The sequence below is a fragment of the Oenanthe melanoleuca genome, chromosome 3, assembly GCF_029582105.1.
Source record: "Oenanthe melanoleuca isolate GR-GAL-2019-014 chromosome 3, OMel1.0, whole genome shotgun sequence".
Classification (NCBI taxonomy): domain Eukaryota; kingdom Metazoa; phylum Chordata; class Aves; order Passeriformes; family Muscicapidae; genus Oenanthe; species Oenanthe melanoleuca.
The window spans coordinates 68,075,780-68,101,100 of NC_079336.1; the positions used below are offsets into that span (position 1 = coordinate 68,075,780).

The 25,321-nt window shown below is 43.7% G+C and overlaps 1 protein-coding gene across 1 annotated transcript in view; it reads right to left on the reverse strand.

The window, feature by feature from the left end:
- Window positions 1-19,548: 19,548 nt before the first annotated feature.
- DISC1 (DISC1 scaffold protein) overlaps window positions 19,549-25,321 on the reverse strand; it is a 182,593-nt gene continuing 176,820 nt past the window's right edge. The window contains 2 exon segments of the mRNA XM_056487127.1: window positions 19,549-22,091; window positions 22,093-22,197. Coding sequence (XP_056343102.1) covers window positions 22,050-22,091; window positions 22,093-22,197 — 147 coding nt within the window. The 3' untranslated portion in view covers window positions 19,549-22,049.

The following is a 25,321-nucleotide window of genomic DNA, read 5'->3' on the forward strand; positions in this document are numbered from 1 at the left end:
GGCTAGATATGCCCCCTCAAAAAATCATACAATATCACATTTTTATTGTTTTAAGATAGAGCTAATGGATATCTGAGACAACTTGATTTATACATTCATTAACAGACATGGATGAACTTGGTTTAATTTTTGGGGCTTCTTAGTTGCATCTATGGGAGTTGTGTAAAAGAACCTTTTGTGTCAGCAGGTGCAAATTATTTTGGCTTTGTGATGGAAAGGACAGCCTGTAGTTTGAGGTCTTGCTGTGGTATGTTGGCACAAATCTGCCTCAATCTAGATGAGGCAAAATGACTGTATTGTTTCTGATCCTTGGGATAAATCTGTTGCCACTTGTAACTGCCTGTATGACAACTTCAGTGTAAAAGGCCTTTATGCTTCACAGCCTGGCTAAAGACACTGAGAATAGGTTTTAGGGGTTTTTTTTCAGTTCTTGATCTAAGGAATTAAATCTGTTCTTGGCATCTGGCTGTCCATAACACTAAGGTATTTCTTTCTCTGCCCAAAGTTAGCCTGTTTGTCCTGGAGTATCACATGCTTTGAAATAGGCACTGTTATCTTCAGTGCTATTCCCAAGAAAAAAGACAATGTAAGGCAAAAGTGGCAATTACTGGAGTGCTGTATAGGACCAAGTACAGAATTGCTTGCACCAGGGTATTCCTGACATTCCCCTCATGTGATTAAAGAAGGGAGATTGAGAGAGCACACAGGGAAATAAAGTTCTGCCTTATCAGACTTCCTGTACAACTTCAAAGCAGTATGACAAATAGTTCCCAGCTCAGCAATTTTGGAGGTCTTTCCAAAGCACCTTGGCTACAATAGCTGTACAACTTGGGTGTCTGCCTTTGCTGGTTCAGAACCTCCTGCCCATCAGTACAAGCATTTCCTTGTGCAAAGCTGCCAAACTGGTTTTGTCCTGCCTGTGGAGTTCACCTATCCCAGCTTACAAGGCCAGGCATGAGCTGGAAGAATCCCTGAATTTGTATGGTGTGAAACTGCCTCTCAGGTTTCATAAGCAAGATGAATACATTTGACTGAAACACCTGGGAACAACAGGCCAGGGCACTTTTCTTACCTGGCTCTGGTAAATTTTTCCTCAGAAGCTGCAAGGTATTTTGCATATGTCTGGTGATCTCTTGCACTTTGCTCGTAAATGGTGTCCTGGATAACAATCTGGAGGTGTCTGTCAACACCATTGAAAGCTCTTTGGGTTTTGTTTTGGCAGTTTCCATGGCTCCAAGTTACTTGCAACAAGTGAACTCCATGAACTTCCCTATCCCAGCTCCACAGCAAAGGTCAGGCTCCAGGCAGGTTTGCCATCCTGCAAAGAATTTCATGTCATCCAAAACTCCCAAAAATATCATTAGTGAGGTGTCAGCAGCCTGGAGACCCATGAGATTATTTGGGATATAAAACAAGACTAAAGCCTCTCTGATCTGGGGAGATCAAGGATTTAAATTTTATCTCCCAGCAAGGTGTGGCTCTTGGATGGTAATGTGCAGGACAAGGGGTTGAGCTCAGTGATCTTTGTGGGTCCCTTCCAACTCTGCATATTCTGTGAAATTGCTTGCCCACTAGCTCTGGTGAAAAGCACAGGTGGTTTCTTAATTGATGGGATTTTTGTTGCATTGTTTTGCTTTCCTTTCCTCATGTAAGAAGACTAACAAAGCACAATTTCCTCACTAGGGGTACAGAAGGAAGGTTTATTTTAATAGGATAGGAAAAAAATATTTCCTGCACAGCTCTAATGACAGTATTCTGTATGTTCTGACAGTATTTCAGGTAAGGAGTGTCTCTGGGAAGATGGGAAACTTCCTGGAAAAAAAAGTATCCCCTGAAAAACATCTGTTTCCAGTATTTTCTGGCTCCTGCTCAAGCACAGAATTAGTCAAAGATGGCCCCACATTTACATCCACCCTCTGCATGATCCAAGGGGAGGCAGAAGGTGCACAGGAAGGGAAGGCTTTGTCACTCATACTTGTGGTTAGTCAGGCTTGAAAGGCGGCTCAGGCTTGATCCCAGCTGAACTTTGTTTTGGCTGATGGCTCTTATTCTGTCAACAGCAACTCCCCCATCCAAGATCATCAAAGCAATTTGTAGGAGCCTGCACCTTGGTGCTCTTGTCAGTGGGAAGGGGAAAGCCATCAGCTCCCTTAAATATAAGAATTTTGCTCTCTCTGCTGGGTGAGAGCAGCAAGTGCCAGCAGGGCAGAAAGTTTTATGGAAGGCAATGAGTAACAGGGAGCAGCAGGGCTGGTTTGGCACTTGGAGCATGTTGCTGCTGCCGTCCCAGCCCCTCCTGTAGCTTCTCAACACGCTGCTGTGCTGCTCCTGCTCTTCCTGGGGGCAGCAGGCAGCAGCCCAGGCTGGGGCAGGGTGTGATCTGGCTCCTGCTGAACTGCTGCAGTCAGGATGGGAGCAGTCCTGGAGAAATCTGTGCATACAGGCACTGGCATTCAATAAAGCTGCAAGCAAATCCAGTGCCTCAGGGCTTAGCTGCTGGGGATCCTTCTTCATAGAAAGCCCTGTTACTTACAATATTACTCCAAGGAAATGGTGGGTTTGGATTTTCCTCTGACTTGAAGCTTCACCTTGCTGGCTCCCCCCCACAGCAATTCCTAGTGCATAGCAAAGATGGGTATAGAATACAACATTTGTCAATAAAAAGAGAAGTTATAGCCTTTTTTGTACCAATCTGAAGCATTAGACAACAAATAAAGGTCATTAAATCTAGACCAATTCATACCTGTATTAGCAGTGAAATTCGAAATGCTTTCTGCTGCCTTTATACAAATTGTCACATGCACACACCCTGTAAATGGCAGTACTGCTGGTGGTGGACCTTGTAGTCTTGATTCTTGGCTTTTTTGTATTTATTCTTGCTCACCATGAACTGCTCTGCTGTTATAGGAGCACAAACATCTGCACAGGATCACCTCTTGGTCTGCTAGTTCTGTCAAAGGAGCATGAAGCCTCTCTCCTCCTTACCTCTCAGAGTTCTTTCTATCTTTTTCTACTGTGAAGTACTGGGTGAGAAGGAAACCCCAAGTTATGCAAGTTTGTACTGGAGAAACAGCCAGGAAAAGCAAGTGTGTGGAGGAAGCATTTAGAGAGTAGAGAGGTTTTTAACTGTGGGATCTGAGATGCTTCACATGCTAAAGGGGCAGAACAATTCTCTATATATAACAGAGGAATTCTATGTATATAATAGAGGAAAACCCATGAGAGCTATCCCAGACCCTTTGCTTAATGTTTGGGATTTCCTGTACAGGATTGTTCATTTATTTCAGGCTTAAGTAAATGAAAAAAACATAAGCTCTGCTGTGGTTCTGTAACCACATCCTTGAGCAAATTGTGGTGAAAACTGAACCTTGGACAAAAGCAGAGGGAGGGGCATGTCCTGCCTCAGCATGCTGAGCTCTGGGCCCAAGCCCAGCTGAGAATGGGACCACAACAAAGGGATCTAGCAGGTGGGTTATCAGGGTGAGCTAGTTAATTTCCCAGAGCATCAACAGGTTTGGTGTGAGGTCAGGTTTTGGAGGCAGCTCTTCCTGCCCATGGATTTGCCTCATAGCCCTGGTCTCCCGAGGGCTGCTGCATGCCACCACAGCCTTTTGGCAAGTGAGCACTCCAGTTTTAGTTTTTAGCTCCTTTCCCCCTACCCTTCACCAGTCACTTTCTGCCTTCAAGTCTCCTCAGCCACCTCCCAGTAATGATGGCACATGGATGCACAGAGCAGCATCCCCCATCCTGGAAAGGGGAATCTCATCTCTCTTGCACACAGTGCTGGATGGGTTAATTCCCAGTATGTTTGCAGGGTGTGCTTGGGTGTTCCTCTGAGCTGGTGGCAAAGGAAACCAAACAGGAGCTGCTAACAAAGGAGGAAGGGCCTGTCTGCAGCAGGAAGCTTTGAGAAGTAGGAATTTAAGGGATGAAAAGTTGTTGACTTGCTGCAGCTCACGTCAATCTCTGGCAGCTCTGTGTTTATAGATCTTGCATCCTCTTCCTGTTTACATCACGTTCTTGCATGAGAAAGAGTGTCAACTTTTGAACATCCTTTCTGAAATAGATGCTTTAAGATATAAATTCTTTGAGGAGAAAAAAAATCTTTACCCAACACTACTCTTGATGGGTTTCTGGTGAGCAATTTCAAACCATTGTTTCTTCATAACTTATAGCTGCTGCTCTGTGGCAGTAAAAATTCGTAGCACAATGAAGTTGTTTACATGCTACCTTGGGTTTGAAGTGGTAGGGAAAAATATAAATGTTCAAAATAACAGCATTCCAAAGTAGGGATTTACCCATCCAGTCTTCTTCAGGAGATGTAAAGTTATGGCTTTTGAAGGGACGTGGGTCCTTTGAAGTTCTGCACCTAGCTTTCCTTGCAGGAACAGCCAAATTCAGTTTCTCATCTGGGCAGTGTATGGAATTTAACACAGAGGGCTTGTGTCAGCTTTGGGATTGAAGATCCATGTTGTGCACAGTTGTGAAAGACTTTGAAAGCCTGCAGCCATAGGTGCTGTGACAACTGGCTGAAAGTACAGCCTGAACTTGTGAGGAAAGGCAGCAGATGCTGAGCACACGGTCTGCGAGCAGCAAGGGGGCTGCTATACACCAAGGGAAATTAATTTACTGCAGATGCTCTGTGACTGAGCCAATGAAGGGGGCCAAGAGGGCTGTACTGCCTCTGACCTGTATGCTACAAATGCTCATTTATTCGCCCCTCACCAGCTGCATTTTTGGTGTTTGGGACACATGAGAGCTCTCACTTGGAATCTACTACTGTTCTACTTGGTAAAGAATTTGGTATCCCCTGCATCCTTTCTGTTCTCCCTTCTCTGTCTGCCCCTGATGTCTGTAAGAGTAAGACAGAGTGTGCAGTGTTTGAGAGCTGAATAAGCAGCTCTCAATAAGGGAGAAGCTTGCTGGAGTCCTTAAAGCTGTAGAGGAAGCATGTACTTTGCTAATCTCAGATGACATCTTTTATGTCAGCATTTCAAAAAGAACTCTGAAAGATCCCTTTTCACCATAACTACAATAAAGAGAAAATACAGGAGATAACTCTTGAGCCAACTTTTGAGATGGAACAAAAGCCTGTAATTGAAGTTCTTTTCCAGGCATCTCAAGGAAGTGCAACAATACCTGGGAAATCAAACTGAAAGGACTCAAAGTCAGATTAAAAGGTTGAATGACACTTGCAGGATTTTGCCATCACTAATTCATTGAGTATCTTCTACTAAGCAGTTCTTAAAAATGAAGCTGTTTCCAGTGTAACACTGGATGGTCAAAAGCAGGACCTTCACTCCTCTTGACTCTGCTTGTTCCCAGGCCTTCCAGGGCATGGCTCTTCCTGGGACTGCCAAGCCTTTTTCTGCTTTGCAGTCATTTTGTTCAACCCTTCACAGCTGACCTCCTGAGCCTCAATCTAAGCTGCTGCTAAATGGAAAAAGCGAGACAAAAATTATGCATGTAAGCACCTGACCTGAAGGATCCTCATCCTCACAGGTCATAGCACCTGCAGCTTCCTTAGAAACCTGTGAGCAGCCTGAGTACTCTTCTCCTTGGAAAACCAGTAGAGCCTCTTAGGCTCCTGTAAGACAAACAGAAGGAGATAATATAGGAGAATTTAGGTTATTGTATTCCTACTGGGATAGAGTCTCAAATGCTAGTGAGATGCAGCTCTTCAGAGATGTCTAATCACAGGGTTTTACTGCTATTTGGGAGGGGAGCAGTGTTTTTTCTCTATTCTGTTCTATCTGTGGAGTCCCACAAATAAAAGATAAGCAATCTTTACTCCAGTGCCCTGGTTATGCTGCTACACTTGGCAGCCAGGGGTGCAGACAGTAAGGAGCTGCCATGGAGAACAAGGACAGTCCTGCTTTTTCCCTTGAAATACTATTATGTGAGCAAATTCTGATCTGTGGTTTCTGTTGTCCATGCACAATTTGGGAGCTGATAGGAGCCTGGGGTGTCAGTGTACACGCTGATCTTACAGGTCTGTAAATGCTACCTGCTTCACTGGGCTGCCAGGCAGATATATTGAGATCATTACCATGGGAAACTGCACTCTTGGCTTAAATTCAGCTATATGGTAATCCTAACCCTGCTACCTGGAGAAAGCAAATATTTTTCAGATGTTGGAAGACAGCAAATGGAGGCAAACCTTGAATTTGGAAAGGAGCAGCTCTTGAGAGACCATGAGCATTTTCTGTTCATTTTGCTCTAAATGGCCAGAGGACAGATAACCAATGAGCCAGTACTCATTGGTCCTTATTGGTAATGCAGCATCAGCTGTTTGGGACCTGGCTGCTCAGTGAAGTCAGGCAGGCTGTTTGGTTTCTGTCCCAAATGCACGTGTTCTCATCAGGAAGAAAAAGCAGAGCTGATACTAATGGGCATGGCAGAGGCCAGCTGTGTGTGAGGGGAGGGTGAGCAGGCCCAGAGCACATGGGCTGGGACAGGACTGGCCCCGAGCAGGGAATGCTGTCTCTGTTGCTGACTGGGCTGAAAGCAGAGGACAAGTCAGACTGGCACTGATTTTGCTTTATTGGCCATTGAGTCTTGCTAGAGATGTGATTCATGATGTGAGAGGTGAAGCTCTGACTCCAGACTGGGGATAGGGATAGACTGGAAGGGATAGACTCCAACCAGCTGGGAGCATATCACAGAATCATGAAATGCCCTGAATTGGAAGGGACCCACAAATACAACTCTTAGCCCTGCACAGGACAATCATAACATGGTTGCTGAAGTTAAAACATTTCTGCCTGCAGAAAATGTTGTCACTTCAGAAAAAGTTTTGTTCTTGTCCAGCATGCCTTGAGCCCTGTTCTGAGCTGAGGTTTTAGGGCTACTGGCATCTGTGCAACAGAGCTGCTGCCAGCACAGCTCTCCTACCTCTGAGCTGTGAGTCTGTGCTAAAAGAACACACTGCATCTGTTGCTCTGGTAGAGTAAGGCCAGTTGTTACTGCCTCCCTACCTGTTTTTCAAGTGAAGTGCACTGAAGTGAGGCCTCTATCACCTGCAGAGGAGGTGTGAATGATACTGCACTTATATCTATTGGAGTCTGGGAAGAGCTGAGCAGCCAGTTACCTATTACCAGTGAATGGCATGGCATTTCTTCCACATGGGCAACTGTGCTTCTTCTCTTAAAACACCTAGGAAAATCAGTGAATCATTTCTCATCAGGCTACAAGAATTTCGAAACTCCTCTCCAGGGTTCCTTCTACACTCTTCTCTGTGCATCTTAATTTCCTGTAACAGTCCTAATCCACTTCCCATAGGTACCCATGGGAGCCTTGTTATCGACCTCAACTGGAAAAAGAATTGTTTCTTTCCCTCATTACAGCTGCTATTAACTGGCATAGTTGTCATTTGTCTCCATCATTAATGTAATGGGTCAGAGAAAGCGAGCTCTGCCTCTGCCCCTGGAGGTGTCCCAGCAGTGTGGGGATGGAGCATGCTGGCTGTGTGAGAGGGAGCTGCTCCAGCTCCCCAAGCACTGTGGAGTGCTGAGACCTGGGGCTGTCAGCAAGGGCATCCTTTGCTGGTATTGACACCCCCACAGACGTCTGGGAGAGTGATATGGGTGACAGGCTGCCCTGATGGATGCTTTTTAATTGCCTGTTCCTGGAGCAGCCTCTGGGCTGAGCTGGCATCCACAGCTTGTTACCTGCAGAGCTGCTGGGTAAGAGATGCTGAATTGGCCTTAGAGCTTGCCTTCCTCCTCTGCATTCCCAGAGTAACTAGGCACCAGGGCTGCCCATTTAATCATTGCTCTTCCTCCTACAGTAGCATCACAGAGCACTGGGGTCTTCCTCTTTAGCACTGGGAATAGCCAAATATAGGGCCAGGCCTCAAGTGGGGGAACTGGAAGCAGATTTGGTGGAGAAAACACCAAAAAGGTTAGTGGAGTCTCATGAGTGTTCAAGGGACAGGTCACAGGTCTGACAAGAAAGAGTCTGGATTAGCTGTGGCACCCAAAAACCCTGCCTAAAACCCTGCCTGAGCTAGTTCCATGGAAGGCCAGAGGCAGGTGTAGAGCAGGCTTGTCCTGGTCTTGGACCAGCCACTGGAATGTGTCTCAGACCATGGAGCCTTCCAGAGAGATCCCTTCCTTCTTGGGAAGCAGCCCCTTTCTTCCCTGGCTGCAGAAGAGGAGGGTGGTGCTCATTCCTCTGTGCCTGTGCTCTCACTTTTGCAGTGCCTTGGGCAGCCCTTGCACAAGGAATTTGAGATGGGAGGGCAGGGCAGAGAGTTGTTCCTTCTGCCCTGCTCAGCCTGCTGGCACAGGCCAGCTACAAACACCTGTGTTACAGCAGCAGTGCCAATGTCCAGGTCTGGCCAGGTGTATCCACACATGGCACTCAGCCTGAGACCAGCACAGTGCCTGTGCTAAGCTGGGGCAGGCCTGCAGTTAAAATCTGACTGATGGCACAGATCACATTGCCTGATGTCTGGCCTGAATGTTTTCTTGTGCCCGTACAGACTAAAAGGGATGTGGAGGAAGAGATAAGAAAAATAAGCTTCTGTGGTAGGCAGCATAGTCTTCAATCCTGAGATCAAAAGCGTCAAACTTGAGTCTGGAAAAAAAAAAAGAAGACTTTGTGATGTGCTTTTGGGGAGGAAAGAAAATCAAAAAATGAGATTAGAGAAGTACTCATAGTTCTGCACATGGCCAGTGTGCAGAGCTTGCTAAGAGCCATAGAGATCTGTAATTACATTTGTATGGTTTACACTAATCCATGAATTTGTAGCTCATGGGACCTGGCCATTTTGGGCTAGAGAAATACAGAATTATCAGGTAGTGCTTCATGATGTGCTACTACATGTCTTGTGGCTTTTTTTTCTTAACCTTAGGAGAACCTTTCTAGTAAGGTGCTGCTGCCCTCCCACAGTCTGTGTTCTGGTTGACAGAGATAATTTGTCTTTTGGGAGTGTAGCTTCAATTGTACCTTTAGGCAGCAGGAAAACTTTACTACTCTTTGAACTTGCTTTAAGGCACAGCATAATCAGGGATTTATTTAAATACAGTCCAGAAATTTATCTACATGTTCTTATTTTCATACTGTGATGTTGGTCATGCAGATGCAAGCAATCTTAACAAAAGTCACTGATCATGCTTTATGTTGTTCACCTTTGGGATTAAACTCAATTCAGCTTCCTCTGTTTGATTTCTAACATTCCTCGTTCTCTGTCTTAACACTCTGATTTCAGGGTCCAAGTCCCCACAGGGGGTGGCTCAGCTCAGGCTGCTCACTGGCATTTCACTGTTTGAATCCCAGCTCTCTCTCTTGGCTTTGGTAATTTCTCAAATAAATAAATCGGTTCTGTCAGAGTTAAGAATTTTTTTAAACTTGTTAATGTCTCTGCTGGGACCGAGGGAACAGTTTCATAAGCTCATGGAAGGGAAGTATTCTCTAAAGAGGCTGTTGAGGTGACTACTTACATATCCACCTGCAACAAGAGGTTGTGGCTAAGTTGTAACACCTTGCACCTCAAATGGACTGAAAGGTAAATTTGAAAATCATCAACACTGGAGGCTTTGGCATGGGTTAAAGTAACTGACCCTTTCACTGAGATATGTTGAGCACCCTTTGTGCCTCCTGAAACTGAGGATGCTGAAGGGGTTTGTGAAGTGACCATCTGACACATCTGGTACTGAGCACTTCAGGCTTAATTGAGAGCAGCAATGGGGCAGCTTCAGCTGATAACACCAGCTCAATACTTGACTGGACTCTGGTTTGTGTTACAGAGTTTGCATTACCAATGTTCTTGGCAGCCCACTAGTGAAGGTCACGTTTCTGTGGGTCCTGCAACCATTAAAGTGTTTTCTTTAAAGATGTACAAAACCAGGCAAGGCAGATGAGTTGTGCCAGGGAGTAACCCTGAAGAGTGCTTCTGAACAATCATGTATTTCTAGGAATTCACACTGGGAGAAAAACCACATAAAATGCATCTTCCACTTACTGGGGACAGGGAAATAGCAATATAGTAATGGAGGGGCAGCAGGGCTCACAAGTGCCATTTGGGAAGTGTTAAAACAGCAGTAAATGAATTTCTGAACTCCAGTGTACTTGAGAACTGCTAACCTGATGTGACTGCTTCCTGGCACATAAAGCACTTTAAAAAATGCTTCAGCATGTGATGCTGCCATCTGCTAAGAGATGGTGGCATCTTCATAGTAGCCTATAACAACAGGGTTTCTCTCAGCAGACTTCATGTGCTCCTCTGTAAAACATGGATGATTTCAATACCCCTCTCAATACCCTGGCCAGCCTCTTATTTCAGACCAAAACCCAGGAGCTGATCCAGAGCATGGCCAGCCTTTGTGGCTGTAAATTGGCACTGATTTTGGTGGCACTGGGATTCAGAACCTCTAGCAAGAGGTATAGGACAAGGGAAGAGACAGAGGTACCTAGACTAGATCCTAGATCTAGATGTACCCAGACTGGTCCACCTGTCAGAAACCCAGCAGAGGGGTGCAGACAGACAGCCCTGCCCTCCTTGACTTAACACAACCATAACCAGACCTAGTTCAGAGTGTGTGGACTGATGGGTGTAAGAGAGGGATAGCTGTCTTTGGCTTGCTCCAAGAAAGTCAGTATTCCTTATTCTGACAAAGCTTAGAAATAAAAATAAAATAAAAACAAATAGAACATTCTCCTTGTCTCAGTCACATAGTGCATCTGCTCTGGGCAGAAGGTACTGTTTCTTCCTCAATGTTATTTGCTTGTTGCTCACCAAGGAGTCAAGAGAGACTTCATTAGAACCCTCCAAGATGGAAATGAGAGGAGGGAAATACGGTTGTGAGAGTGGGGAATGGGGGGGAAAGGTGAGGAGAAATATCATGCTATTTGAGAGCATTTGAGATTTAAAACTCAGTCACATTTGCAGAGTAAGCTGATATCTGTGGTTCAAATTGGCATGTGCAATGCTGCTTTGGCAGCACTCCTGGGGATGTGCATCCTTTCCCTGGTTCAGTGGGGCTCAGTAGAGCTGTTATTCCTTCTTTGCAGACTATTTGGCATCACTTGCTGTGACATGGCTATGGTCAAATCAGCTTCTAGAATCACAGAGCTACTTCAAAACTGGCTAAGCATCATCTGACACAGATATGGATGTGCCAGAGCTTTCATACAAAACATGTCTGATGTGTTGAAGTAGGACTTGGCTCAACAGGATATTAGCAATTCACTGGTGGATTGAGTTCTGAGGCAGATGTGGACTTTTCCCTAGTTCTGTTGAGTCCCTTTACATCTGCTGATGCAGAGCATCCTGTCACTTTGTGCACAGCTGCTCTTTGGCATCATGGAGAAGTGCAATGCAATGCCCAGCCACACTCAGAAGCTTCCCTGGCACAAGAACTACAGCACTTATGTTAAGTAAGAAAATGTAGACCTACTTTTACCAGCTAATTACTGTCAGAATCAGTTAATTAGCCCATGTCATGATGAAAACAGGGTCTTTTATATGCAGATAGGAATTAGAAATATCAAAGGGAAATGGCCCTGTGGATTGGATATTGTGCCCTACAAAGAGGGAATTGCAGTTCTGCCAACCAGTCCTGATTATCTTGCCCTTATCTAGACAATCTGTCCCTGACTGCTGCATGAAATGTGGCATATGTGCCAATGAACTGAGGTTTACTAATACTTCATTCACTTCTCTTGGTTTTGGTGGGTCATTGGTGAGACAGTCCCTCCCTCCACCTTGCAGTGTGAAGCTGATGAGACACAGTGATGGGAATGGCAGACTCCTTACTCCTGCCCCTGAGTGGGTGGCATGGAGGGTTTCTCTACTGCCTTGGACTGGGCTGCTTCTTGGCAAGTGTATGCTGCTCATTTTATCAACCAGGAAAGACGATCAGAAGGCATGACAAAGGTGCCTCCAATGCAGAGTGCAGAATAGAAATGAGAGGTTGGTGGAGGAAACTCTGAGCAGGAGATCCCTGTGCAGAGCAGGCAAATGGTGGGCAGCCATTGTTTCTTGGATTCTCTCCACTCTTGGACACAGGTTTTCATCTTGGTCAATGAACCTGTGAGAAGGTCTCAGCTGGGGGGAAAATGTTCACAACCTTGTTTTGGATGAAATATTAAATAATAATTTTTTTAAAAAACTGAGGTAGAATTTTTTTTTTTTTAGTGAATCCAATTATGTCGTGGCTGCTACCTTGAAATGCTGAAGTCTTTGAGCAGAGGGATCCAGGCTTTTACTGCTGCAATGCCTGCCTTCTGGTGCAGAGTTTGTGTGTCAAATGTCATCATTCCTGTTATTTTATGAGGGCAAAAGAGATTAACTTAGAGAGGTTTCAAAGGATAAAGGCACATGAGGATCCTAAGCAGAGTTCAGATGCTGTAGGGATGTGGCTGCAGACACTGCAACTCTCCTTGTTGCCTTAGGTCAAGCTTCCCTTAAGCAGATCAGCTGTTACTCCAAAAGTAAATTGTAAATTTTTACTTGGGCTTAAACCTTATGTTTGGGTCAGTGCCACTCATAAAGATGCAATTCAGGAGTGAAATGCACTTACTGATTGCTATTACAAGAAACCTGTGTCAGTGTCTGTCTAATCTTGGGTTTCTCTAGCATTTTAATAACAGAACACTGGAGCTGTGTCAGTGTTGTGCCTCTTGCCTGCATTTTTTCCTGATATCACTTTGTGACTCTCCTTGGAGAACTCCACATGATCCTGCACACTTTAATGCTCCCTCCAGCAAAACCTCTTAAAGGATTACTTTGACTTGTGATTAGAAGTGGCAGGGAACACTTGGCAGATCTGAAACACAATAAAGTAGTGCAGCTTGCTTTCTGGGAATTTTTTTTCCTCCCCTCTTACCACAGAATGGTTGTGGTTGAAAGGGACCTCTGGAGATCTTCTGGTCATCTCTCTTCCCCCACCTCCTCAGATTCAGCTATTGCTTATGTTTCAAAGTTGTCAGATTGCAAATGATGCCTGGAAGGGCAGATAGGGTTTGCTTTAAGACCCACTGTTTAGCTGAGGAGACAGAGGGAATGCTGATTTTTAAGTGCAGGAGAAGCTCTCCTTTCGACAACTGTGTATGTTCTCATACTTTGTCCTTTGCTAGAGAAGGTCTACCTCTGCAAGGGGAAACCTGAAGAAGGATTTCAGAATACATCAAAAGGTGGAAAAAGCTGCTGAAAATCAGTATCAAGCCCTTGGGGGAATAGTTGAGGTTAGGGGAAGCTGCATTCATGTTAGGGGCTCCTGTTGAAACTCATTCCCTCCCAGATGCAGAGCAACCCTCTCCTTCCATGTGGGGCATAGTAAAAGCTGTCAAGTCCTGCTTTTACCCCCAAATTGCATGAGAGAAGTTGTTCCACCCCTTGGTGACTCTTGATGCAACTTGTAACTTGTTTCTTGTTTGATCTGGGTGAGAACTAAGCAGCACTCAGTGGCTCACTGATATTTGCAAGAGGATATGGTTGAAATCCTGTCACCAAGTCACAAGGGAAGGCTTATATTCTAGTGGGTGCTGTCTTTTGCAGCCTATGTAGCCACACAATTCTCCCTTTTCCTATGCCAAATGCTTCATGTGGATGTCTCACAAGTTTTATTTCCTCTACATCAATCCAGGACTATACAAGGCCCTGCCTAACTGCAGAGGACCATGATGCCTTTTTAATTACCACCAGCCTCACTGAAGCACTGTAGGGGTTTCCAAAACCAGCCTGGTGTCCAAAGATAGAGACATACATGAAAGAAAGGGTCTGAACATCCTGTGCCTGATGCATGGTGCATCCTTGCCTGGAGGGTCCCCACAGACTGGCCAGGAGACCTGACTCTTGACTGGTGAGCAGTAGGTTCACACAACCAAGAAAGATATGTGGGTTCTGTCCTAGCACTAGTGAAGCAAGAATCACCAGAAAGCTCATCTTGGACAGTCTTGACAGCATGCAATTTTTGATTTTAAGAGCATTTGTAAAGTTTACTGGAGCCTCAGGTTTACACTCTCAAAATCAATGATGTGCTTAAAAGCCCTGAGGGACCAGGACCTCTGTCCTTCCATCTACCTTCAGCATTGGGCAGCACTCCTAATTGCTAATTTGGGGACAGTTTGGAGTCACCTATCAGGGGTGAGAGGTTCATCTTTCCTCTTTCTCTAAAGCCTTTAACAATCACTAACTGAGCTGCACAGTCACCACTCTGCACTGGTGTGTTAACTCCAGCTGAGGCTGGTACAGTGCTCACACAGCCCAGCTTTGGCAGGGTCAGATGGAGACCAGGCTGTCTTTGACTTCTGAATTTGCTTTTGTTGTATCTCCAGGCAGATGAGTTTGCTTTGCCCCTGCTTAGATGGGAAGGAAGATGTGTGAATGTACCACTGTAGCTGATAATCCCCTGTGAGATCCTGGGCTTCCTAGTTCAGGGTGTGTGGTGCTGACAGGGTCCTGCAGCATTTCCTGTGATTCTGTGATGAGATTAACTCCTCTGGGGGAGCTGCTGGGGCAAGCCCCTCCCTGCCTGCCCAAAATGCCCTATTTTTAGTTCCAGTGGAACTAAACTTTCTTGCCTGTCTGGTGGTGTTCTGCCAGTGCTTTTTTTGCAGTGATAGGGAGATTAGTAGATAGTTTAGGTGTGGGGTTAGAGACAGCTCAGCTCTCTGCCTGGCTGGCCTCAACCTCTCAAGAAGCAGATGTGTGTGAGGCTTGGATGGAAACAGCTGGATCCTCAGTCCCTGGCAAGCGTGCCTGCCTCCCCTGAGCATCAGGCTTTTGGCAGGCTTTGACCCAAAGGAGTGAGGGTGAAGCATCTGGGCTGTGTTTGCTCTCTGGGATGGAGGATGTGTGCCAGGGGAGGGGAGTGCCCGAGCACATGTGCAGGGCTGAGCTCTGCCACCACCACCCCTGTCCTGAGCTGTGCCAGCCCGTGGCAGAGGCAGGATGCTGTGCAGGGAGATCAAAGAGGAAAGCTGAAATGAAAAGATGACTACCAGCAGTGGGGGAAAAGCCTTGAATTCCAGCATGAAGTTTGCTCCTTTCTTTCAAATCAGTGCATTACTTAGGACATGCACAAACCATATGTTAAAGGTGTTTGAGGGATGAATGTGGAGCACATGTGTTTGCTGAGCCTTTACCTCGGGGTGGACTGACTGGAGAAAAGCATAAGCACTCTGGGAGCTCCTGAGCATAAGACATCAGACACTTGGCTAAGTTTGGTCAGTTTAGACTCTCTGTGCACAGGAATTAGGAATTTTTTCTTCTGCTGGTTCAAGCCCTAGAGCTAAATAACACCTCCCATAATGCAGTTACCATTAACAGTTTGAGGTAAAACTTGAAGCTTACTGATATCTCTTGCAAATGATAAGAAGGTTCTGTTACCAATTTATGGGGGAAATGAATAAAGAAATCCCTAAATGATTGTTCTGCTGACCTGAATATATCTTATGGGAAGAAATTCCTAAAGCCCAAGAACTAAGGCTGCAGAAGAGGAGACATTAAATAGGTGATTTATTTCTCTTTCAGAACACAGCATTGCTCATGGGGTTTTTGTTTGGGTTGTTTTTTTCCTTTATTCCCCACTATAGTAAACCCAATCTATATTACATTTCTAATTCAGGATAATAAAAACCCCACACTTAGAAGGAAATAAAGCTGGTGATGCCTTATTGCTCCCATGTCATAACCAGGGAGTATTACTGTGCTGGAAGAGCTGCTCTGTGTTGCTGCCTTCAGTTCACAAGACTAGAGAGAAGTTCCAAGGATAGCTGGGTGTTTGGCACAGCTGTAGCATATAATCATTAAAGGAGTTTGGGGTGCTTGATGAGAAGACAAAGAAACATTTCCCATCAGGATTAATGGGGAGAGACTGGTTTCACTTGCTGCAGTTCATTATAGAAAATTAGCAATGACAAATCACTCATGGCTGTGAGAGGCAGGGTGTTCTTTTCACCTTTTCTTTCTCATTTAACAAAAGCAAGCAGCACCACCTAGATCAGCACTGCCAGCCTAGACAAGCAGTGCCTGATGGCCTGGTGCTGGTTGGGTTTCTTTGGGTTTTCCTCTCTGATGAGCAATGCTGCAGGTGGCTGTCCAAGTGCTGTGGCACTGCCTCTGCTCCTCAGCCTTGGTGGCCTATCCTCCCTGCTACTGGCATGTGTCCCCAGCTCCTGAGCCCATTTAACCTGCCTGCACCTGTGTCCCCAGCTCCTGAGCCCATTTAACCTGCCTGCACCTGGGAGGGAAGAAACTTGGCTCTGGGCTTCAGAACCCTGGGCTTCTCCTTAGTCAGGCTGTGGAGCATTTTGTAATAGCTTCAGTCCTTGCTTCCTGAGAAAGATTTACAAGAAGGCCTTCCCTAGCATTTGGTTTCACTTGGCCTTTTGAGCTAAGGTCAAGATCAGAGAGTGGGTAAATAGGCTATCCTGACTTGCTGACATCCAGCTGTCCTGTCCTCCAGCTCTGCCTCTGAGCTAAAAATATTTTATCAAAGCATTTCTTCTTTCTGTGTCTTTTTTTTTATTTTTTCTTCAAGCTAGTAAGGAAAATGCATACATTTAAGGTAGAGCATTGTGACTATTCCTCAGTTCTACAGGTATCATGCAGGCTGTATAAAATTGAATTGAGGTGTTTTCTGAGTCAAGTGCATTATATCTGAGATGCAGAAGGGCTTTATCCACAATGTCTGGGGAAAAAAATCAGTAATTATCAGTGGATAATTACTCTCCCTGCTAAAAAAATATCACTTTTTCTTTTTTTTTTTTTTTTTTTTGTGATTTCTGCTAGATGAAACAACCTGTAGGCATTGCAAATCTTTCTCCATGTAAATACTAAAGGACATGAGTGGCTCACACTTTGGGCTTTAGTTGGCAAGCTATCTGTCCTAAATTTTGCTGGTCTTTCTTGCAATTTGAGTTAGTTAGCCTTAATCTCCAACGAGGTTGTTGTATCTCTTTTATTGAAATCTCACTTGCTTTTACTTTGTGGGGGCACAGCAGAGTTGTCAGCTCATAAAGTCTTGTCTGCACTGTGTACAGATGCAATGCCATGCTCTTGATCTTCAGTGTTGCCCATCTAAGTGAGGAAAATAGCCAGGTCAACCTGTCAGCTGCTGCTCCAGGAGCTCACGTTATTGAAATTAAAGGAGTAAACTGTGATGCAGCTCTGAAGTTCTGCCTGTAGAGCTGTGCCTGGCTCCCTGCTGCTGCTCCTGAGCCTTGCCCTGGAGCTGCTGCTACAGGGAACCATGAGAGTGGGCACAAAACTCTGAGTTTTGGGATTGAGCTGATAGACCAAAGCTTGAGCCTACTCTGACAAGAAAGCAGAGGGGTCTTTCCTTTGGTGTTTCAAAGTCTCATTGTCAGAGAAGCAATAAATTCAAGGTAATTTTCTTCTTGTAAATTGGATCATCACTGAGGAAAGGTCTCTTAATTTTCCATTTCTCCAGTGAGATCTATCACATATCTCCTACCTGGGCCTGACTAGTTTAATATTCCCTCTCTCTTGCCACTTAGTATTCCTGTATGGCTGGTTTTTATTGTAAACTATTTATTCAAATTTTCAGGTGATTACAAGAACAAATAGTGTAGTGTTGTATTGACATTATGTGTGTTTGACACTGTCCCAACAACCCCTTCCCAAAGACACTGCTCTTCCAGATAAGGAAACAGGGAAAGTGTGACTGAATATCATGCATGTGCAGAACTCAAACATTTCCTTACTCACTCAACCCCAGATGTTCTTTTCCCAGGCCTCATATCCAAGTCTTCATTAGAAATTTGAGAGAAATGCTTTCGTGTGGCTGCTGGCTTGGCTGCTTTTCAGGTTCAGGCAGAATTTCCTTTATTCACAGCCTCTTTTTTCTTCTTATTTTTTTAATGCTTCTCCAGAAACTTGTATTGTCATCTTTAGCAGTGCAGAAAAATATCCAATATTTTATTTTAGAGCTTCTTTGTAGCATGTTAATCTCTGAGACTGGAAAAAAATAAAAATCTCTTGGTCCCAGCCTCATTTTTAATAGGATAGTGAACTAAGAGGATACATGAGGATTATTCTAATCTCACCCTGGAGCTCTTTCCAGCACTACTGCCTATCTGGGGCCCATTATTGAACTGCCTTCTCCAGTGCTCTAGAAAGCAGGCACTTATCTTGATTTAACAAGTAATGATAGCAAAAGCCTGAGCTGTCATGCTTCAGAAATAATGGATTAGCTAATTGATTGTGAAAAGAAATATTAGGCTGAGCTGAACACCCTTTGGAGTGCTCTCCTCTCCTTGCTTCAGTCTTTAGTCCCTTGAGAGCATGTTGGTATATGGAGAGGGGGTATATTCAACAAAATCAACTACTCCTCCTACAAAGCACATGCAAGGGACTGCTGGAGGTGAGCTACTCTTCCTCATCTTGCAGCTCTCCTGGAGCAGTCCATTGTGCTCTGGAAGGGCAAGGGAGTTGGTGAAGGCTCTGGAGCACAAATGTGATGAGGAGCAGTTGGGGGAGCTGGGGGTGCTCAGCCTGGAGAAAAGGAGGTTCAGGGTGGATCTTATAATTCTCTACAATTGCCTGAAAGGAGGCTGTGTCCAGGTGGGGATTGGTCTCTTCTCCCAGGTAACAAGTGACAGGATCAAGAGGAAATGCCTTCAAGATGACTGCATCCAATAAGTGCCAGGGGAGGTTAATGTTGGATATCAGGAAAAGATTCTTGACTGAAAAGGCTGTCAAGCATTGGAGCAGCTGTTCAGGGAGGTGGTGGTGTCACCAGTGCTGGAGGTATTTAAAAGATGTCTAAATGTGGCACTTAGGGATGTGGTTTAGTGATGGACTTGCTTGGCAGTGTTGGGCCACTGGCTGCGTTCAGTCTTAAGGTCTTAATCTAAATGACTTTATTATTCTATTGCTGTGGCAGAAGATAAACACAAAAAACCTTATTTGTCTTACATAGTATTTGAACCTTCTAGGTCTGGGCTTTAAACCTCTTGGGTCTAGGGACAGCACATGACCTGGGCAGGAAAGGAACTTCTTTCTGGAGATGTTCATTGTTTGCAAGTGGTGGGAGAGCAGTCTGCCCAGAACTGGGAATTGTAGCAAGGATGTATGAAGCTGGTCTTTGGGACACCACACATACTCTCCTACCTCTCATCACGGCAATAAATGTGTGTAGAAGCAAAAGTTTGACCTCAGATATTGCTGTGGGCACAGTCTCACTGCTTGTCCTTCAGCTCTGATCCATGGGTGAGGAACTGAGAGAGGGCAGGCAGGATTCAGCTGCACAGCAAGACTGAGTCAAGCTGGGACCCAAGTGCAGGTTTTATCTGTCTGTACAGTTCACTGTGTGATAGTTATTTCTCCCTCTCTTACTGAAAAGAGCTACATGTTGCTATCAGATTTTAGTCTTGAATGTGTCTTTAGGCTGTTTTCAAAAGGCACAACAGACTAGCCCAGGAACGAATTACTGCTGTCAGCAGCACAATAATAGTCACACACATGGTTTCTTTCTCCTTTCCTCTCCTCCACTCCCCACGATGAAATTTCTGAAATGTTGTACACTGCACAGAATGCAAACAGACATTGTGTTAGTTAAAAACATACTTCTCTTTATTTGAAAGTTTTCTATTCACAGATAAAAGGCAGTTGATACATTGCATAGTATACCTTTTTTTAAAGAATGCTTATTATCAAATGTGTCTGAGAAAAGGGATAGTTACTGGCTCTAACTTCCAACAACAAGCAGTGAAGTTAATGGAACAATAAATTAAAGAAGTAGTAGTAGTTACATATAAAATAGATGTTAACAGATACAAACATAACATGAATGATGACTGATTCAGTTTCCCTTCTTCTTAGAAATTCAGTGTCTTATTAGAGTGGTTGCCTAAGTTGAGTTTTTATTAAAAATGCAGTGATGCTCTGAAGCTTTGAAACACAAAAGCCACACAATTTTTAATTGAATGGGAATGTCTTCAAGAAACCTTTCTAGTGGGAATGAGGGTGCTGTTCTCCTGCCCCTGTGATGGTTGGGTGCTATTCCTGTTGTTGAGCCCTTGCTGCTGCAAGGGGCAGACGTGGTGGTTCAGCTACAGCTGATCCTGGCTCTAAGGCACTTCTAGGGCCCAACAGCTCTTTACACTGCAGGCACTAAGTATTCAGAGGACAAAACTCTGCAGGATGGGAGAGTAGGGTGTCATGCAGTGTTAGTTCAGTGTACTGGCCTCATCTCTGGACTGTCCTCATGGTCCTGTATAAATGCTTCTTGCTGGAAATGCAGTACCTTGGCCCTCTGTGGTATTGAACCCCAGGGAGCTTTTATGGGTGTTAAAAAAACAGCTTTAAGAGCTGTATCTTGTCAGTGTGCTCTCTTTCTTGTTTGCCTGAACTCATGTGGGTTTCCATGAGTGATTTCTGCTGTGGGCTGAATGTCAAGGTGCCTCCTGCACTTGTCTCCTGCTTTGAGCTGGAGGCAAACACCTTGTCCATCTGCTCAGGGGAGCTTCAGAAAGTGCCACAGCTATGGTGGGGAGGTAGGTGTTGAACAGGGACGTGGAGAGATAAACTTGCCAAGCAGGACAGCAAGAGATCTCCATTAGGGAACTGAGTAGCAGAGTTCATGCAAGCTGGAGCTCCAAGAGTCTTTACCACAATGTGGATGCTGGCCTGTATATTGCTCAATGAGAAAAGTCAACCATGTTCTGAATTACAGGGTTGTAATTCAACCCTGAGGATCTGATGAGTACAGAAACCACCTGAGCTCTGCTGCCCTGGTTTGACAACCATATGCTCCTGGAGGCAATTATAATTCTGTTGTATGTCTGAGCTGCTTGGCACCTTTTTTCCTCCCTCCTTCTGTACTTAACACTGAGGTAGAAGTTTCAACTAGCATTAAAACACACAAAAACGAACAGGATCTTAGTGGAAAAGTGGTCCAAGGACCTTCAGAATTTGCAAAAACACAACATGGCTATAAAATGAGTAATTGATGTAGAAGAGTAATTCTAAAAAGGTCAGAAAAACACTATCAAAAAAGTACAGTACTGAGTTGCAAGACATGTTCTATTGCATTTTTTAAAAATTAAGATTTTTTTTTTTAAAAATTCTCCCTCTGCAACAGAATTTTTTATGGTATCAGAGATATACTGGTATCAAAGTAGAATTACACATGAATTTTTGAAGACATTAATTCTTTTGAACAATTATCCAGTTGGCTTCAGTTAAGTACTGCTTTTATTTCCTATCAAAATATATGTTAACTATGCATGTGTACATATCGACATATGTGTCTTGCAGAAAAATCTGCATTCCTTCTGAAGCTTACAAGGAAAATCAAAGTAATGGTAGTAATATTTACAATGAGTCTTTAATGACTTATTGTTTATACAATAATTCTTTTAAAATATAAACACCAATCACCAACGTAGGATTTTTTTTTTGCTTTACAACCCCTGAAATACTAAAGAAAGTTTACAATAATACCTAAATAAATTGAGTTAAACTACTCCTATAGGGGCTGCTGTTAGTTAACTCCACTGTGCTTAATACCACAGAGAAAATGAGGTCCAAATTTCAGTTGAAAGAACATGGTTAGCTTGAATTTCACCCTATTGATTTAATTATTGGCAGGAATGTGAAAATACATTCAGTGTAAGAAAGCTGTTAAAGCCAAAGAGGGGAGAAAGAAAGTTATTATTCTTAGAGCTATTTTCCAAGAAATACTAGATGTTCCAGCTTTAATGCTGCATTTTTAAATCAGGGGGAAAAAATGAGTAGAGGAAGACAGTGTTTATGAGCCTTCAAGGAGAACACTTCACTAATATTAAAGGCAACATTGCAGACTCATTTGAAATGTATCAATTTGTAATCTACACATTTACGGGAGCTGCTCTGCTCTGAAAGCTGTTTCCCAATCTGTGCCAAAACATGTGAGGCTGTGTAGCATACTTCTGATGATAGACCTCCAGGCTCTGTTTCTCCATAATTGATTTAGTTATTAGTTATGCAGGGGAGAGAAGAGATCCCTGAGGCTTAGTAAAACAGTATTCAGTTACTAAAAGCAGCCCTTTGTGAATTAATGTCATCCTACCAGCTCTTTCTGCTCATTATTCCTTCAAGTCTTGTTTTCCTGGACACCAGCTGTCACAGAGGAAGTCTCCAGCCTTTTCTTCTCCTGCCTCCTTGGCTGACTGAAGTTGCACCAGCACGGTCTGGAGTGTCTCTTTCACCACCTGGATCTCCCTCTGCAGAGACTGTGAAAGCTTTATTAAGGAATAATCTATAGGTGATTGGCAGTCCCTTTTCTCTTTCCAAGTTATTAAGTACATTCTTGTTCTGCTGTTCACAACAGATGGCCATGGCTATCTAATTGTAGCTTCAACTTCTTCCAAATTGTTTGGATTAAATATTAATAAATTTCTCACACTTGCTAGCAAAAGAAAAATGCAGGCAAACTCAAGTTCTCAAGTAGCATTATTTAGCAGTTTAAAAAAGGGGGATGTGGGATACTGTTCAAGGAAGGAAGGAGAGAGACAAAAAATATTGAGTACCATGAAGGCAGCAGCTCTAGGTGTGAGTTCCCTGATGGATGGAGGGTGGGCTTTTATGCCAGAGACACAGACCTGGGTGGATCAGATCCCAGGTGAAAGCAGCAGGAGCAGTCTGAAACAAATGCCAAGTGACCACAGCTTGTGTGAGCTCAACATGTGCTATGCAAGGTGGGGGGGCAATCTAGGTAAGGAGCAAAATTAGCTCATAGAAGAAAAAGTGTTTCTGCTACTCTTACCTCCAGAGATCTCACATGTTAGCTAAATTATCATCATAATTATAGTGCAGAACACACAAATATAAAGCTATACAAGACTCCACAGGGAATGCTTTGAACAAGTTGAAAAGCAAAGAGGGCAGTAACAGCATTGTACTGTTGTGCACTGAAAGGAAGAAGGCTACCTGAAAAGTGTTCCAATAATTACTACAAAATGCTTCATTTGGTTAAGAAAGAGTTTTCCACATTTTATTTTCCTCTGTCTAGTTCAGGGTTCCTGCAATGAATTCAGCAAGAAACTGATGGTTAATGGCTCTGAAAGAGACCTTCCACCTCCCTCCTTCCCCAGCTCCATCCACAATGACAAGAGGGAGGGTGTCAGGTGGTGGCACCAAGGGGTGCAGGAGGGGACAGCCTGGCAGATGAAGGTAGGACATTCATAGAGAGAGTAGCAACTATTGACACATGCCCAAGCCTTTAACTGGCTAGGCTTCCTTGGCAGTATGGCTTGATGTGCTATGACTAGGAATAAGTTTGTACTACCAATATACTGGCCTTTCTGCTGATGATCTTAAATCAGCAACACTATCCATTGCTGGAAGAAGTCAGTGAGACAACCGATTTTATCCTCTATTCTATAGCTTACTCCATGTGGAAAAGAAAGCAAGCAGAAGCAAGTCAGATCCTGATGAAATGGTAAATCAGTGACCAAGTCTATGAACAAACCCTAGGGCCCATCCCATCCCCACTGAGACCTCCTGGACAGGTATGGCTGAAGGGCAAAGACCCCAAAAGACAGAAAATGGTTCATTTCTCACAGTATATCAACAAATTATACCAGAACCTCACTTCAAGGGAAGTGAAACAGGATGACACTGAAACAACAGTTTCCAAAGTACAAAACACAGAAAGGGTAACACACAAGCACAGTCTTCATCCTTTGCAGAGCTCATACATTAGGAAATGTTTTTTTACTTGACCTCAACGTAAATGCAAAGTCAAGAAAAAAAGATGGCCTTGGGTTATGTGACTGCAAAATCTAAACTGCTGCTTTTGAAAAATTGTGACTGGACCATGGCAAAGGTATTCCAACCAAGGCTCTTTCAGGCAGCCATATTATGTCTTTGCAAAGTCTTGGCTGCTTTTGATTCTGTTACCAATTCCTCAAAATTTAATCTCTGTGTATTTACATGCATTTGCTATGATGTTTTGCTCTTAATATGTTCATGCATATTTCTAATTTCTGGACAGCTCTGTTAATCTAAAGGGCTTCTGTCGCTGATTATGAGTAGTAGCAGTACATACAAAGCTTCTCCTATCCCAGGATCACAAAGCACTGTACAAGGACAAATTAATTATGCTTTGCATCTTCTCTGAAGTAAGAAATATTATCCTCTTCTAAGTCCTGGATTCTCCACCCCTCTGCAACTTAATCATGAGGCTCTGCTGAAAACCTAATGGGTAAACATAAATTCTTCAGTCCATGAATACCATAAACCTTCTGAAGTTTAATTAATTCTGATGTGTAGTCTCTGACTAAATGCTCTTACTTGTAATATCCCAGACAGTTACAAAATTCTTTTCAGGTAGAGAGAAAAAACAAAATTGAAATGTTTCAGTGACAGTGGATGAGGAATCTTAAAGGATGGAAGAAAACGAGGAAGACAGGAAAAAACCTGTTAACCAACAGAAAGATGGAGCAACAAAAAAAGATGACTGCATAGTCTAAGTACAGCAAGTTCCAATAACCTCATAAATAACACCACAATCATATGTAGACAGGTAACTGTCAAATGAGTCTTTATGGCTAAGACAAATATACAGTATATGGCTGAACATGGTATCTCTATCCACACCCAGGTTATATCTGGATAAGCAGCTTTGCCCATTTTAAAAATGCAAAGAAACAGTTTTGCATGAGTCCACATACAAATGTGTCCTTCATGCTTAAATTCTCTATCTAGTGCTGCAACTATTGAGCCAGTATCCAAGGCAAAAGTGAAAACAAGTTCCAACTAGCAATGTTTTCTGGTTCTGCTGTTTTCTGAAAACAGAAAAAATCTCCACAATGTCAAATAAGTAGTAAATTAAAGTACTTGGGAACAAGTACGACCCACATTCACACAAATGCAACCCATATTCAACAGAGCTGCAGGTCAAACATTGTCTTGCTTGAAGCTTTTCACCTATTTGACTTTGTCTCTTTGAAAAACTTGAGCATCATCTCAGAGCCCATTATTTGCAAGCAGATAAAAAGCAGATCAAATTACAGTAGAGACTTACTTAAGTTTTGGAAAAAATGGGATCATTTTGCTCAAATGCAGCTTCTGATCTCTCAGCCCAGATGTTTAGGGAAAAGAGACAAAAAGAAGACACTATCAATCAGTTGCCTTCCTGTAGGAAAGGTTAGAAACTAAGAGTATATATTATAAGATAAAAGACATTGGAAGGACAATGAAGGACTACTACTGCTCTGAGATAAGGACCAATGGGATTTTGGAAAATAACTGCATTTTTTTGACATCTGAAGAAGAAATTAGTTCTTGAAGAACAGAAATAACCAGAAAGCTGGGACTCTTCAGCCTGAAGAAAAGAAGGCTCATGGGATACTACTGCTGTGT